This window comes from Alosa alosa, chromosome 6, assembly GCF_017589495.1.
Source record: "Alosa alosa isolate M-15738 ecotype Scorff River chromosome 6, AALO_Geno_1.1, whole genome shotgun sequence".
Lineage (NCBI taxonomy): Eukaryota > Metazoa > Chordata > Actinopteri > Clupeiformes > Clupeidae > Alosa > Alosa alosa.
The window spans coordinates 14,472,159-14,488,169 of NC_063194.1; the positions used below are offsets into that span (position 1 = coordinate 14,472,159).

Sequence of the window (16,011 nt, forward strand, 5' to 3'; positions counted from 1 at the left end):
GGTCGACCATCTGACCACGTGGTGCAGGGACAACAACCTCCTGCTGAACGTCAGCAAGACCAAAGAGATTGTTGTTGACTTCCGGAGAGGTCACACCCAACACCTGCCACTGACCATCGACGGTGCTGTGGTGGAGAGAGCGAGCAGCACCAAATTCCTGGGGTGCACATCAGTGAAGACCTCTCCTGGACCACCAACACTGCATCACTGGCGAAGAGAGCTCAGCGCCGCCTGTACTTCCTCGCTAAAACTCAGGCGAGCAAGTGCTCCACCAGCCATCATGACCACATTCTACCCCAGCACCATTGAGAGCATCCTCTCCAGCTGTATCGCTGTGTGGGGCGGAAGCTGCACTGAATACAACAGGAAAGCCCTGCAGCGCATAGTGAACACAGCTGGAAGGATCATTGGTGCTTCACTCCCCTCCCTGAAGGACATTTACACCACCCACCTCACCCATAGGTTAGGCACCAAAAATTGTGAGTGATGCAAGTCACCCCGCCACAATCTGTTTGATCTACTGCCCTCTGGGAAGAGGTACAGAAGCCTGCGCCCCTCCCGACTACCAGACTCACTAACAGCTTCATACACCAAGCTGTAAGGATGCTGAACTCTCCCCTCCTCTCCCCCCTCCACCCTCAGCTACATAACATCCTGGACATTGGACCCACAATGGCCGCCTGCACTACTCCACCTGCACACTTGAACACTTGCACACTTGTACACTTTTTACAACTTGGTGTTGTTGTCCTGAAAACACAACACTTCTGCTGCTCTTACATAACTTGCACCACTATGCCACTTTCTTTTATTACTTAGGTCAAACAGTATTTTATAGTATTTTACAGTATTTGCACTAGTATTTTATTGACTGTCTATGCACAATTTCAACAAAATTTTGCTGCTCTTATTTTTTCATTATTATTATATGTGCCCTCTTATTTACTTATTTACTTACTTTTTTGTTTACTTGAATGTTATGTTTGTCTGTGGACTTAAAATTGGTCAAATATGTCTTGTCTTCACCGTGGGATAGTGAGAAACGTAATTTCGATCTCTTTGTATGTCTGGAACATGTGAAGAAATTGACAATAAAGCTGACTTTGACTTTGACTTTTGACTTTGACTTATTTTAAATTAGAATTTTATACAACCCTCGAGGTCTGGTTACCATGCTGGTGGTAACCCCATATTCTTGTGGGGTTTGTCTTCCAAGCCACTGGCACCGATACCCCTGTAATGACAGGGCAGAATCTCCTTACATGTGCACCGCATTTGGCATAAAAGCCAGAGGGAGGGGGGGGGGGGGGGGCTTAGAAACAAAGACAGGCAGCTATGAAAAGCAGTCTAGACATTCGTGTAGTAATTCTGCTCAAATCCCTGAGACGGTTTTGCGCCTTCAAGAAAGACAAGGGATGGACTGGAATGAATACTGCCATGGAGGTTCTCGAGATCCAAGTAAATCCATTCATGTTCATTAGGGGGCATATTTTAAGCCAAAACTGAAATCTGGTATATGACTGGCTTCAGAGGGCATAGGCAGGACAGAGTTAATGTTTTAAAATACACTAAGAAATGCAAATCGAAATTCATTTTTAAAACTGTATTATCGCTGTAATGGTCAAAATTTGATATGCATGAAATTGGCATATGTAGCCCACTCACCAGTGTCATGGACAGTTTGGAAGGATTATTTGCAGAAAATTGCAGCAGTGATTCATATCCCAGTTTGTCCTTACCTCACTCACATCAGCCATCCACTGGAGTAAATGAGGCAGTTTCCAAAACCAAAATGGGGATAAAAATAAAGTTATTACTCTGCATCTCACCTCGAAGTGAAATGTAGGCCTATTTTTTAATGATATGCTATTTTTATAATTTCTTATATGGAAATGTAATGATAGCATTGCTTCTTATACCGCCCCTGCACTCTTATTGTCTGTATTTGTGTATCTATGTACTTTTTTTCATGAGCGTAAGACTAGAAATAGGCTAAGAAACACTAAACTGGAAAGAAGCCTCAGTATAATGAGGTGGTGGAAATGCAGACAGTTTCCTGATGTCTGCCACTCCTGAACTCCTACAATCACCAGTGAGTGCAGTGTTATTGTCACTAGGCACTGTAGGTCTACTTTCCACTCTGTGGATGTAGAGTATGGCAGCTTTTAGCACTTCTCTTACTGTCCACATATTTTATTTTATTTTTTTAAAAAAAGCTTCAATTCAAAAAGACATGCACAAAACACAAAATTCTCACTTTCAACACTTTAGCGCTGGACATTCTCACACACAGCAAGTGACAGGACTGGGTGCCACTATTTCTTCACAGCCGAGTAGTGCCCCCTATTGGACATAAGAAGAGATACATCTGCCTGCCATGAAGCCACTCTACTCCAATGAATGTCAACTGATCTTAACACTGCTTCACCCCAAATAACTTTCTCCATGGAAATTATTTAAAGAAACATGCCAACTTTTTGAGAAATTAACTTATTTGCCGTTTACCCCAGAGTTAGATGAGAGGATAGTTGTCATCGATCTCAACCAATCATCAATCAAACCAATATTTTTATTTAGTGAAAATTAGCATATTATCCTAATTCTGTCTAAGAATAATAACGGTTCTCAGGTAAACCGTAATGTATGGCTCAAATTCAGCCTCTGTGACTAGAAGCACAGAGGTAAATGTGGCAAAACCAATCTTCAATTAATCTTCAAACCAATCTTACAATCTTCAATCATGCAGATATTATTGTTACTTATAAGTGTGGTAAGTTACTTAAGTGTGGTAAGACAATTACAAAGTGCTTTCAGTGTCATCTTATGCATCCAACAGTGGTTATGATGGGCTGATGAAATTAACACATGACGGTTTCTAGAATCTTTACTGTACTCTTTGATTGTATTACTGAGATTACAAAGCAAAGAAGCAACGCATGGACGGTCATTGTATTTCATACATTTCTGTTTTAACTGAGTAACTGATTGCATAATATCTAAAAAAAGTATCATTTTGCAAATTACTGATTTGATCAAAATAAATGGTTCAACCAGTATTAAGATGATGCATAATATTTCTTCGATTCCTGCTCCTTCAGCAAGTGATTGATGAATATTTTATGAAAATGTCTTTGTGTGTGTGTGTGTGTGAGTGAGAGAGAGAGAGAGAGAGAGACATAGCAGTTTGAAAGAGAGAGGGGACAGTTGTAGTCTTTTGTAGGGATGTTTCTTAATGACTTTCATGTGCAACTTTATAATACAATGTCATCGTGGCTGTCCATTCATTTCCCAGATAAACTTCAAAGGTAGGTCTCCCATTCTCTCCTGGTAAACACGGTCAAACATTTCACTCTGGGCCACTGTGAAGGTGTTCTTCCAGTCACCAATGGTTCCTGCAAAAAAGAAGTGTTTTTTTTATAATGTCTAAACAATTTTTTGCAGGTGTTTGTCTTAAAAAGACCTCTGGAGTCATCAAGGATGATGCAGTCTGACCTTTACGGAGAAAGCGACTTTTTTCTCTGTTGAGGAGTTCCTCGGGCAAAAACTCATAGTTGGCTTTCGGGTCTGTTTTCATGTTCTTGAAGGTGGCTTTTTCCACTACTCGGTTGATAGCTGCCTCATCAAGATCTCGTTCCAGGAAATGGCAAATCTTCCGCACAGCTGTGTGGAGGTCCTGCCAGAGCAACGTTAGTGAAAGAGCTTAATGCTAATATCATAAGTACCATCCATAATTACACATTATCTACAGGTCATGTGTTTAGGGTAAATTAACTACATTATCTATATTTACATTTAAATTATTTTTTACATTTATAGGCTGAAATCAATGCTGAGCTTTAAATCTTCAAATTCTACATTAAAGTCTAAATTCATTTTATGGTACAGTCATATAGAACAGTGTTTCTCAAAGTGTGGTCCGGGGACCACTGGTGGTCCGCAAGCTAACCCAAGTGGTCCGCGGGCAGACGTGGTAAAACATAATATAGATGAGTTGTTTGCAATATTGAACCAACTTGTATGTAAATCCAAACAGTTCTGCAACACTGCCTATGTAAGCTATGCCAATTTAAATCATATATATCCTCTGACACAATAAGTAAGGTGGTTCAGTGAGTAGGCCTATTGTGTCTATTAGCTAGGTGGTCCGTGATGTTTTTTTTACTGGTTAAGTGGTCCTTGGTCTGAAAAAGTTTGAGAAACACTGATATAGAAGACAGGTGAACACATCTGTTGCTACCACTACCACTATGCAATACATAGTTCTGCTAGAACATGCCACAAAAAGTAAAAAATAAATAAAAAAAATACTTCACACCATGACATCAACTACTGTATATTTTCAAAAGTCACCAGTTAATGCACTGGCAAGCCTTTATCTAAAGTGATAACTGGGCTGTTTGCAAGGTTCTTGCATGATTTCAGGAAGCCAACTGAATAGTTTTAGACCAAACCTCCATAATGTTGCTTATTCACTATTTCATTTCATTTAAGTAGCTCATCTGTGTCTGATAATGCCACATTGTTTATATTTGTTCTGTTTGTTTTACAGTTGTTTTAGCATGTTTTCTCATTTTTGACAAAAGTGTAGCTTCTAAATCTAACAGTAACAGTAGTATAGTATTGTTATTACAGGAGCAGATGGCTGGCTTAGGTGAACCCAGACGAACCTGTAAGCACATTTGAATTTGCTCTGCAGCTCCGTCTGGATATTACAGAGAGATTTCTCCCGATGGGGCTGTTGATAAGAGTATGATCCAACTTGGCCTGACTCATTTTTTGGAGGGATAGCTGCAGTCGCTCATCTAAAATCTTCAGTAGTCTGTACCTCATCTCATAACCTGCATCTCAGGTCATCGTAGCGGTTAAACGTTGTGGGGAGAGGCCTTGGGGAGTGAAAGTGTACAGGGCTGTGATAACACAGTTGCTGGAGGTACAGAAAAGAACTTATACAAACAGCGATATCATGTCCTTTTTAAGATCGTAATAGCCTAATCAGCCTGGCCTCAAAACACCAACCGGGAATTCTACCGATCACCACTACTGATATGATTACAGAAAGTACTGTTAGCAGGGCTGCTCAACAGAACCAATTGTATAAGTTTAAGTATATATACTCTTTTGATCACTGCATCCTTATTTACTACTGTATTGCCTTTAGGAGGAGTAGTAGAAGTATATATACTCTTTTGATCCCGTGAGGGAAATTTGGTCTCTGCATTTATCCCAATCCGTGAATTAGTGAAACACACACAGCACACAGTGAACACACAGTGCGGTGAAGCACACACTAATCCCGACGCAGTGAGCTGCCTGCTACAGCGGCGCTCGGGGAGCAGTGAGGGGTTAGGTGCCTTGCTCAAGGGCACTTCAGCCTTTCCTACTGGTCGGGGCTCGAACCGAACCCTCCGGTTACAAGTCTGAAGCGCTAACCAGTAGGCCACAGCTGCCCTAATGGCTGCATTTAGATAGATAGATAGATAGATAGATAGATAGATAGATAGATAGACTTTATTGATCCTCAAGGGTCATGGTGAAGGTGCAAACAGTAGTCCAACCATAGTCCTTAGTTATGTTTGCCTGGCAAGGTGCTCAAGAGAGTGAGTGTCATGGTGAAGGTGCAAAAAGTAGTCCAACATTAGTCCAACAGTGCAACAGTGCAAGAGTAAGGTCTAGAGACCAGCATAAATAATATAGACAAATAGGATTGCAAGTGTAATGTAGACAAGGTAAAATAAAAAACTATTTCAGTGCAAGAACAGGTTGAGGTAATAGGGTTATAGCCATTCATTCATTCAGTATTGTATCAGAAGCCTGACCGCAGCCATTGATCATGTGTGCTAATATAGCATGAAAAACAGTGTAGCAGTAAAACAGTAGTGAAAACATTAGGCTATGTACAATAGTAAAACAGTAGTAAAACAGTAGTAAGCAGAAGTGGGCAGTCAGTACTCAAAAAACATGGACATGGAGAGGGTGGAGAGGCAGACAGACTAAGCAGAGAAGTCTATCTCTCCTCTTCCCTTTAGTGAGGCATTGAACAGTTCAATGGCCCTAGGAACAAATGACTTCCTCAGCCTTTCAGTTGTGCATGGCAGTGGCCAAGTCTCCAGCTGATCAAGCTCTTTTGGTTTTTTTGATAGTGCTGTAGAGCCGGATGACATTCATTGTCCAAGATGTTGATCAGTTTGTTTAGGGTCCTTTTGTCAGATATTGAAGTGATGCACTCCAGTTCAGCTCCCACTACAGAGCCAGCCTTCCTTACCAGCCTGTCAAGTCGCCCAGCATCCTTCTTCTTTGTGCTTCCTCCCCAGCATACCACTGCATAGAAGAGGGCGCTGGCCACAACAGACTGATAGAACATCCTGAGGAGCTTGCTGCACACATTGAAAGACCGCAGCCTCCTCAGGAAGTACAGCCTGCTCTGTCCTTTCTTGTAGAGTGCATTAGTGTTGGCTGACCAGTCCAGTTTATTGTCCAGGTGGAGACCCAGATACTTGTACGTGCTTACCACCTCCACATTGACCCCATCAATAGAGCGGGCTTAGACCTTCGGAAATCCACCACCATCTCCTTGGTCTTTAAAGTGTTTAGTTGAAGGTGATTGAGTTTGCACCACTGCACGAAGTCCTCCACCAGGCTCCTGTACTCCTCCTCTTGCTCGTCCCTGATACACCCCACAATTGCAGTATCATCAGAAAACTTCTGCATGTGGCAGTTCCCTGTGGTGCTCCGGTGCTGCTGATCAAAGTGTCAGAGAGGCAGTTCTTCAGTCTGACGAACTGTGGTCGCTTGGTCAGGTAATCTGTAATCCAGGTTACCAGGTGAGCGTCCACACCCATCTGCAAGAGCTTGTCTCCCAGTCTGAGGGGTTGGATGGTGTTAAAAGCACTTGAGAAATCAAAGAACATGATTCTCACAGCACTTTTCCCCTTGTCTAGGTTGATGGCATCATTGATGGTATCAGTGTTAACTGACATGAACAAATATTGTCTTTGAAATTGAGTAAACAAAGGCATTAAAAACCTTTGTTGACAAGAAAGATGTGTTTGCTGTACGTCTGAAACATTTGGTTTTGGAGTTGGATGTACCAGTTTCAGTTTCATTTCACAAGATTTTACCTATGGTTCAGCCGTGAAGGTCTTGTGTGACAACTCCTGTCTGCTTTGCTTGTGTCTCTTTTTCACTGAGCAGTACAGTTGTGTACTTGGCTGATGTAATATGCTTACCATGATCATGTCTTCATACGTCAGAAACAAAATATTGTACTGCTCTCTCTGAGAGTTCCAGACACGCACATGGTCGAACCAGGACGCAGCACCAACTAGACAAGTGAGATGAGAAAGAGGGATTGTAACATTACTGTAATAGAAAAATAGTCTGCAAAATGTTGGTGAAATATGTTGGTCACTACTGTATAAAGCCTAAATTATAGTTATCATGAAAACCCTGGTTAATTAGTCTGATATCTCTACATTGGTGAGGTCTACACTGAGTGCCTGATCGTGTTTTTTTCTACCTTGGCCTAAAAGATACTGCTGAAGAAATTCATCAAAGCTCTTTGGGGTTTCCAAAGCGGCCCATGCACGGCAGAAATGGTAATATGACACCACATTGTCCTTCGGGTTCCTCATTACATAAATAACCTGGAATAAACAGACAGGCAGACACACAGCAATTCATTGATCTACATACACGCACACAAGCAGAGAGCAAGCGAGAGAGAGTGTGAGAAAAAGAAAGAGAGAGATGGCTAGAGAAAGTAACAACCACCTTTTATATATGCACACAACTGATGGATCTGAACTAAAAACCCAGTGTATGACTGATTACATGGTTTCTTTTGGCACACCTTTGCCCTGTCCTTCAGGCCGGGGGGCATCAGGACTGGGGTGAGGTGAGAGGCGAAGAGCCGTGGGGAGGGACGCAGTGAGTAGTCTGGGCGGCCTTCACGGTACTCCAACCAAGGCATTTTCTCCAAGTTGTTGGGGTAAAGGTCAGAGTCCTTGAAGTCAGACTTGCAGATCAGTGTCACAATTTGTTGTGTCCATACCGTGCCTGTGTGTGTGTGTGTGTGTGTGTGAGAGAGACAGAGACAGAGAGAGAGTCCACTTTCACCATATGGGTGTGGGTAAATACATCTGAAAAAATCAATCAAATCCCCTTGGGTTTGTGCCAAACTTTCTCACCTGACTTGGGGTAGGTAACAACGAACACATCACTGTCCCGTATCTCAAAGTTTTGAAGTGAGTCTATGTACTCTGCTGTTGTGACTCCAATGGCAAACACATAGTCTTTGTATTTACAAAGGTAGTCTGTGATATTCTCCATGGCTGAAATCCGGCAGATTGTGTGCTGTAGCAAACAGTGTTGGAATAACCTGCTGCCTGGATCAAGTTCAGACTTTGGACTGGGGTGGTCCTTAATCTTGCCAAGTCATGCTGTTGCCATCTAGTGGATGAGGGGTAGGCCTGGGTGATAAAACACTTTAGCAATAAGGATGTTGTTTAATATAATTTCAGATAGTGTGTGTGTGCATAACAAACTTCTGATGCATGAATAAACTTCCAACGTCCTCCATCCATGGCTCATAAAATGCCCATCATGACCACATTCCTGGGAAAAAACACATTGCTGAATTAATACCATGCTACATGCAAGCATGGGTGGGCCAGCACACAGACGAGGAAGTTTGATATGAATTTGATATTAATTCATTTACACATTTACAAGTCACACTGTTTCTAAAGCTTTTAAAAATTCTAAATGGCAAACTCTCATTTCAGAGTCAACTTCCGTCACGTTGCTGTTATGGTAACATATTACTCAATTGATTTCTTCTACATTGTGCTGTGTCAATAAATGATCAAATATTGTATCACTGCCTATACTGCAGCACAGTACTGTAGGTGTACATAGTGCAGCTGGTGGATTTAAACTAGCACCCATATTGTGCAAAGCAAAAAACATTTGGCAAGAAATTGCTGCTTGATGTTGAAATGATAGAATATTTTATACCGATCATTTCAGCAGATGACTCAAACAGATAACAAATCCATTTTTATAGGCCTACATTATGTTCATATTAGATTCTGTTTCCATGGTATATAACTCCAGGATTATCTTATGAACTTTGGATTTATGGGAGTGCACAAGCTCATAAAAATTATTTGCTCTGGACAACAGGCGATAACAGTGAGCTAACACTGTACAGAAAGGAAGACAAAGGGCAACATAGGATAGAGGATGTACGCTTCCATAGGAAAGAGTTGAAGTAAACAAGAATGTAATATAAGCAGTCTTGATATTTTTGATGTGACAGTTGTCTGTTGTGCTACATTTGACCATAGCCTACTACAAAACTGTGGATTCATTACATTTTTGTAAAGAGAGGAGCAAGCAAGCATAATCTAATTTTTCCAAAGGTGAGTATGGCTCTGTGCCAGTGTTGCATTGTTACACTGTTGCATAATAGTGTGACCATCATATGGATATTGTTTTTGTTGATTGTAGTGTGAGTGTGGCTCATCCAAATGGGTAGATGGGACATTGCCCCATCAAAAGATCTATCTACTTCAGTGGTTCTCAAATTGTGGGCGCGATGAACAGGAGGAAACTTGTTTTTTTGTGCCTATCTTTAATAATAACATAGGAGTCATAGACAGACCGACGTATGAATTATAACAACAAACTAGAAAAGCATTTCCTGAAGGAAATAGGGGAGACCGGGGACAGTTGCAACAGGGGACTGTTGCAACATGTCAATTTTCTCCAATCAGAAACAATGTAGAGTGATGACACTCACACTGCATATGCTCAGTTGGATGCCCCCCCTAGCAGAGAAAAAGCAAGGAGATTCCTGAACTGCTCCAGGATTTATTGTAAAAAAACTGTTTCTTAGGTATGAAATTTATTTTCTTGAGCTTTGTTTCTGTAAAACTGCTGTCACTGTTTTTGTGATTCAGCTCAAACTTATATGATTTAAATGAGTGATATGTTAACTTTAAGCTACTATGGTTAGCATGTCAAGGTCCCCTTGTTTAGCTAGCACATGAGGTTTTATCATGGCTGATACAGTCCCGTACAATGCATAAATATGATAATATAAAATATATATTTTTAAAAACATGTTTTACATGACAATAGTCTAAATAAAAGTGAATTGCCTCCCAAATTGTTCCATTCTTCCTATGTCACTAAAGTCCTACTGTATTTTATATCAATTTCAATATTTGATATCTGCACATACATGTAAGGCCTACTCATCTAGACAAATCTATAATTGTCATCTAATCAAAGCTGGTGAATAAATAACACTGTACTATTATTATAACTTACATAACTTGTATTTACATACAAAAATAATCATTTTGCTGCACTGACATTTATTGTAATATATTGTATTTTTAACATGTTGCAACCATCCCCAAACAATGTTGCAACTGTCCTCGGGCCCGGGGTCAGTTGCAACATCTGACTCCTTACATTCAAATGCAAATTGTGAAAAATGTAGATTCTGTAATTATCTTTAAATGGTTTAGACTATTAACAGACATATGTAAGTGTATTGTATAAAAAATTGGTTTGTCTAATCCAAACCGTCTCTGAGTAACAGAGCCAAATGCAAAAAGTGTTGCAACTGTCCCCGGTCTCCCCTACAGTGCAAGAAAATGCAAAAAATATTATGTAAAATATCATACAGAGTAAAAACAAACTATATTGGTTGCTAGGTATATGAGGTTTAATATAGTTAGAATGACTGAACAGTTAAATAGGTGGATAGTTTAAATGGTTAAATTATTTGCTAGGTAGATGAGGTTTAATATAGTAGGAATGACTGAACTAGGTAGATGAGGTTTAATATAGCCTGGCCACCTGGCCTAGGATTCTAATTGCTTAACGGCAGTCTTAATAGAGCCATATTATATGCTTAAAGCCTGAGACAGAGTATATAGTTTTAAAAATGTAGATAGTGTAATGGATGTTGATAGACAGAAAGTTGAATGGATGTTGATAGGCAGATGGGTTAATGGATGTTGATGGATAGTTTAATGGGTGGATAAGTGAATGGTTTGAAGAGGATGAATGGATAGAAAGTTGGTTGAAATGTGCCTTATATCCTTGTAGAATGGAGAGACACAGAGAGAGTTGGCCTAGTTCAGCAGAAAGCAGTTGATACAGGTGCAATCAGTTGAACTGATTCTTTGATGGGACCTAGATGAGCAGCTGGAAGTTGATACAGGTGCAAATCAAGTTAATTAGTCCATTGTGATGTCATCAGCCTAAGTCTATGGGGAAATTTTGAGTAGTTTTTAATAAATAGTTTTAAAAAAAAGTATAAAAGTTACAAAGATGAAAAATACATTGCCCAGATGTCCTAAGTAAGACCTACGTAACATAGTTTGAATGAAGTTTCTACGTTAAACGGTTGAAGCTGCATTAATTCCGAAGAAGAAGAAGAAGCCTAGGAAGAACAGTACAGTGCATTTTCCTGCACTGTAACTAGAAAACGCAATTCCAGGGAATTACCAGTGCATTAAAGGGTTAAATTGTTTAACAGTGAAATATTGTAGTGAGGACTTTTATTTTGAAACAGTTTTTGGCAGAGGAAGCAGTTGAACAGGGTGTGTAGTCTTAATGCGTCTATCGTTTTTCCAACCCAGTTTAGATTAATTTACAGCTGTTGAGATTAGATTCACGTTTATTGTCATTGCACAAGTACAAACACAGCAGCATCATAATGAAATGTTCCAAATTAATAAGCTTATTAACAGTGTTGTGCCAGTTCACAGCTTTTCTGAACTAGTTCAAGTTCAGTTCATACATGCTCAAAGTGAACAGTTCATGTTCAAAGTTCACAATTTTAATTCTGAACTAGTTCAAAGTTCAGTTCATTTTACCTTTTTCGTGAGATATTCAAATAAATACTTTTTTTCACACAACGAGCTAGAAATCACTATACGTTCTTTGAAGCTGCTCATTGTAGACATTTGCTCATGACACTGCAATTGTGGGTTTCTTACCAGGTGATGAAACTTGCAGCAGTACAGACAAGGTAGACCAGTCTCCGTGCCATCACTTCCACTAGCCATTTTTTAAAAAAAATTGCAGCGCTTTCTCTCACTCTCGTCATTGGTCTGTCTCTCTCTCTCTCTCTCGCTCAGGCATGAAAACAGGTCAGGGGTGAAAAAGGTGAGAAGGGCGCGCAAAGTGGGAAATGGCCATTTCATAGCAAAAGCGAGTGACATTGTTGCCAATAGTGCATAGCTTCCATGGAGTATGAAGTTGCCTAAAACCAGAGATTTATAAAGAAAACAAACTACAAAATGACTATTTTTTTTACAAAAAAAATACTTATTATTTCTTCTTTTTGGCTTGGGCCTAAGTGTGAAGGGGCCCAGCGCTGTTTGGCAACATGCTTCACCCTGGCCCTCCTCTCCTCCTCAGTAATCTACATGAGTTTTCTTTCTTTGTGCCTGAAGTTATCAGACATTTCTGAAGATTTCATAGGCCTACGGGACACTTCATAGTAGACTATTAGAATAAGTCTGAATAAGATAAGTCTGAATATTTGTTGGACCAAACCAGGTAATAAATAAACTTGGGTAGGGTAGACTAGGCTTTAATTTGTAAAATTGGTTTGAAATGTTTTAACCTGCAGCTAGGCTACTTACAAATTGTGGCATTGTGCTAGTGTGTCAGGCCACTGAGCGTTTCTTAAAAGACAGCATTGCTATGTCAAACACTGTTTTTGTCTCTGAACTCGACAAAACGCAGCAGCCCAGTTTAGGAGCATTTAATTCAACTATTTAGTTATTCACATTAGCCTTTGCTATACTGATAAAGTATGCCTATTTGCTTCACCTTTTGCCGATCTAGATGGCTAAAACTGCACGTATTCTTCATCAAATGAACTCGTTATGTCTATATTTCTGTCCAATATCGCTAACTTTAACAACAGCCTATGCTACGTTGCTACACCAATCTCAACGTCTTTTTCTGACAGAAGTTGAACGTTTCAACTAGCCCACCTGTGACATCAATAAGCATCTCTCCCATGATCTCTCCTCGCCGGGCTCACATTTCAGACGCATATATCTGTAGTCACACAGACAGGGAGGCTATTCCAGCGCAAGCGTTCTGTTCGCGTTGCATCCGCGGCAAAATTTAGCTTCCACTGTTTAATAGGCTAAATGCATAGGGGCTGCATTCACATAATCGTTGCTGGATCAGACGTTTTTAATTGGGCTCTTGTCTTACAACGCATTCGCGTCTGCGCGTGATTTGTAAACTCAGTTGTAACCCCATACCCCCCCTACAATATTTTCTCATCGATGAGAAGCATTCTCAGAGTATACTTGCTGCAATATCCGCGGGCAGCAAGTATACTCGTCCCTGTCAGTAGTACAGAGTGCAGATTACGATGGGGTAAAAACTGCTATTCTTCGAGTTTATGAGCTTGTGCCTGAAGCGTATAGGTTGCGGTTCAGACGCTACCGTAAAACAGACAGGCAGACCTTTGTAGAGTTCGCCCGATAGAAAGAGCAGTTCTTTACGCTTACAACGCCAATCTGATAGCTCCGACATCAAGTGCAACTAGATGTACCGCATAGCGGTACAGAATATGACCGCCGCTCAGTCCTGTACATCCGTTCCGCGAAAATAAATCACACTTCAATTTGTCTCCATATTTTACTCCATCCCCCACTCTTGAAACTTTTGTGTATGCTTGTTTGGCATGCCTGAGTGTGTGTGTGTGCGGCTGCACAGAAAGTAGCCTACTGGTGCTGAAAAGGTGAATAGATTGTAGAATAGCCAAAGAAGATGTAGCATTGTTATAAAACCTTTAAAATCTCTAAACAATCACAAGTAGGGCAGTTCATCACAGTTCATCCATCAACTGGATTGATGAAAGGTCACTTACACCTGTAGGCTACATTGTATTTGGGAAAAGCAAAAGGTATCAGCATAATGTTATTTATTTATTTGTTTGTTATGTATTTATAAACAAAAACATCTCTGTCAGTTCCATGCCGTTTTCAACAGGTATCAAAAACAAAGGTCATTTTTGGATGGATGGATTTTTTGTGAATGTTTCTTCTTCTACATAAGATTTTAGTCATCTTTAGTTCATGTAATACTTTATTGTCAATGCACAAATTAAGTAACAGTAGTCTGAAACGTTATTGTTAATGCACAAATTAAGTAACAGTAGCCTAGTCTGAAACGAAATGCTGTTTTACATCTAACCAGTGGTGCAAATAACTGACATGTCCAAATGGGCCTTGATGAAATGCGTCGCTAGACTGTTCATACACATTTTAACGGGCCAAAGTTGAAGAGCTTTTGTCCGTTATTGTTCGTGCAAATATAGGCTGATTCATGTTCCCTTGCATTGTTTAACTGAGCTCAATCTTTTAAGAAGTAAAAAAATAAATAGCGGGCAGATCAGGCTGGGTTCACCCAGCCTAGTCCATAGGCACCCGATATTGTTTAATTTTCCGATTGAGATATACACGCTCTGGCTATTCTAAATGCAAAAATGCATCAGGGAGTTATGACAAAACGGTAACTAACAAACTAGATCCTAATAGAAAGCTGTTAGCTTCCCTAAGCTACAGGTAGGATTATAAGGTAGGCCTATTTACAACATAAACATAAACATTTATAGTTTTCTACAAATGCAATCAATCAAATGCCTCCATCACTCAACCAACGCTAACGGTAACGTTACCTAGGTCCTTATTGATATTACAAGATTAACGTACCTGCAGTAAAACCAAGCATGTCCGATAAACATCCTCAGATTTATTTCGGCTTCAAGAAGAAATGGAATTACACTTCATGTGAACATCGTCCTATCCTTATTAGATGTTCGCTGCGGTAAATTACAGTCCTTGTATGAAGCGTCCCATTGTTTTTTCCAACCCACTTTTAACTTCCAACAAAATTACGCCTCACTGCAACGATCGCCATCTAGTGGACAAACGACTACTACTAGCCAGTACTGAAAATGCAGCCATGATGATGATGATGAATATTTATTTTGGCTTTCTTTTTTATCCTACTGAATTTGTAATTATGTATCGGCCGCTCTAATACCGATAGTATGTGGGTCCCTGTGTGTGTGCATGTGTATATGTGTGCACCGCCATTTACAGGCCAATGAGTGTACAGTCACTAAATGTACACATAACCTAATTTTTTTAGACCCCCCCCATGGATGAAATTCTACGAAACTTGGCATACCCCCCAGAGAATGCCAGGTCAATCATACACATAAAATTGGGTGCAGTTCTGAACATCTTAACTGAAGATAGGGGCGATTAAAGCAGAATAATATTGCATTTTCATTTTTTTACCGGGTGGGGTGCAAATCACAAATGAGTGATTATGAGCCAGGTTGATGTGGGCCCTTGAGACCAACATACCATAAAGATTCTTCATCCTCAGTGCCACGGTTCAGGTAGTTATTCAGGGGCCCAGCACGGGGTTGGGGCTGGTGGTGGTCCCCGGGGACGAAATGAAAATTTTCCGTAAAAGTCTAGTGGGGCTACATACCCACCAAATTTCATGTACCCGGTGGTTCGGGTGTCCCGGTATCAATGACCAAAAATTCAGGGAGTAGATGACGGGAAAAATTCTTGAATTGTGTGCATGTGTGCGTGTACAAATTTATGTTTATGTGTGTGGGTGTGTGTGTGTGTGTATGTGCATGCTTGTGTGTTTGCCTGCGTATGTGTGTTTGTGCATGTGCATGCATGCGTATATATGTCTACTGTGTGAGTATGTGTCATAATGATGATTACTGTAAATGTATGTGTGTGCGTGTGTATCTGTTTATGCACATGTGTGCACATGGAATGGGTTAACATGACCCCTGGAGGCAAACATACGGAAAAAATTGAGTGTGTCTGCCCTACCCTCCTTTCGGGGGTCCAGTCCAGCGGGGGCTACAGATCAAAACGAAGAATGACGGTTCCATGCTATCTATGTGGGGGTACATGCCCACCA

At 40.5% G+C, this 16,011-nt stretch overlaps 1 protein-coding gene across 2 annotated transcripts; it reads right to left on the reverse strand.

Moving 5' to 3' along the window:
• Nucleotides 1-2,550: 2,550 nt before the first annotated feature.
• sult3st1 (sulfotransferase family 3, cytosolic sulfotransferase 1) lies at nucleotides 2,551-12,286 on the reverse strand. Of its 2 annotated transcripts, XM_048244893.1 has the most exons (7): nucleotides 12,021-12,286; nucleotides 8,187-8,613; nucleotides 7,850-8,055; nucleotides 7,517-7,643; nucleotides 7,227-7,321; nucleotides 3,493-3,673; nucleotides 2,551-3,392 (listed from the first exon to the last, which is right to left on the reverse strand). In XM_048244893.1, exons 2-7 carry the CDS (start codon nucleotides 8,326-8,328, stop codon nucleotides 3,265-3,267), a joined length of 879 nt encoding a protein of 292 aa, XP_048100850.1. In that variant the 5' UTR covers nucleotides 8,329-8,613; nucleotides 12,021-12,286; the 3' UTR covers nucleotides 2,551-3,264. The 2 variants fall into 2 exon arrangements, with proteins under 2 accessions (XP_048100850.1, XP_048100851.1); XM_048244894.1 differs by lacking the exon at nucleotides 12,021-12,286 and having other exon boundaries at nucleotides 8,187-10,069.
• Between the last annotated feature and the right edge of the window lie 3,725 nt (nucleotides 12,287-16,011).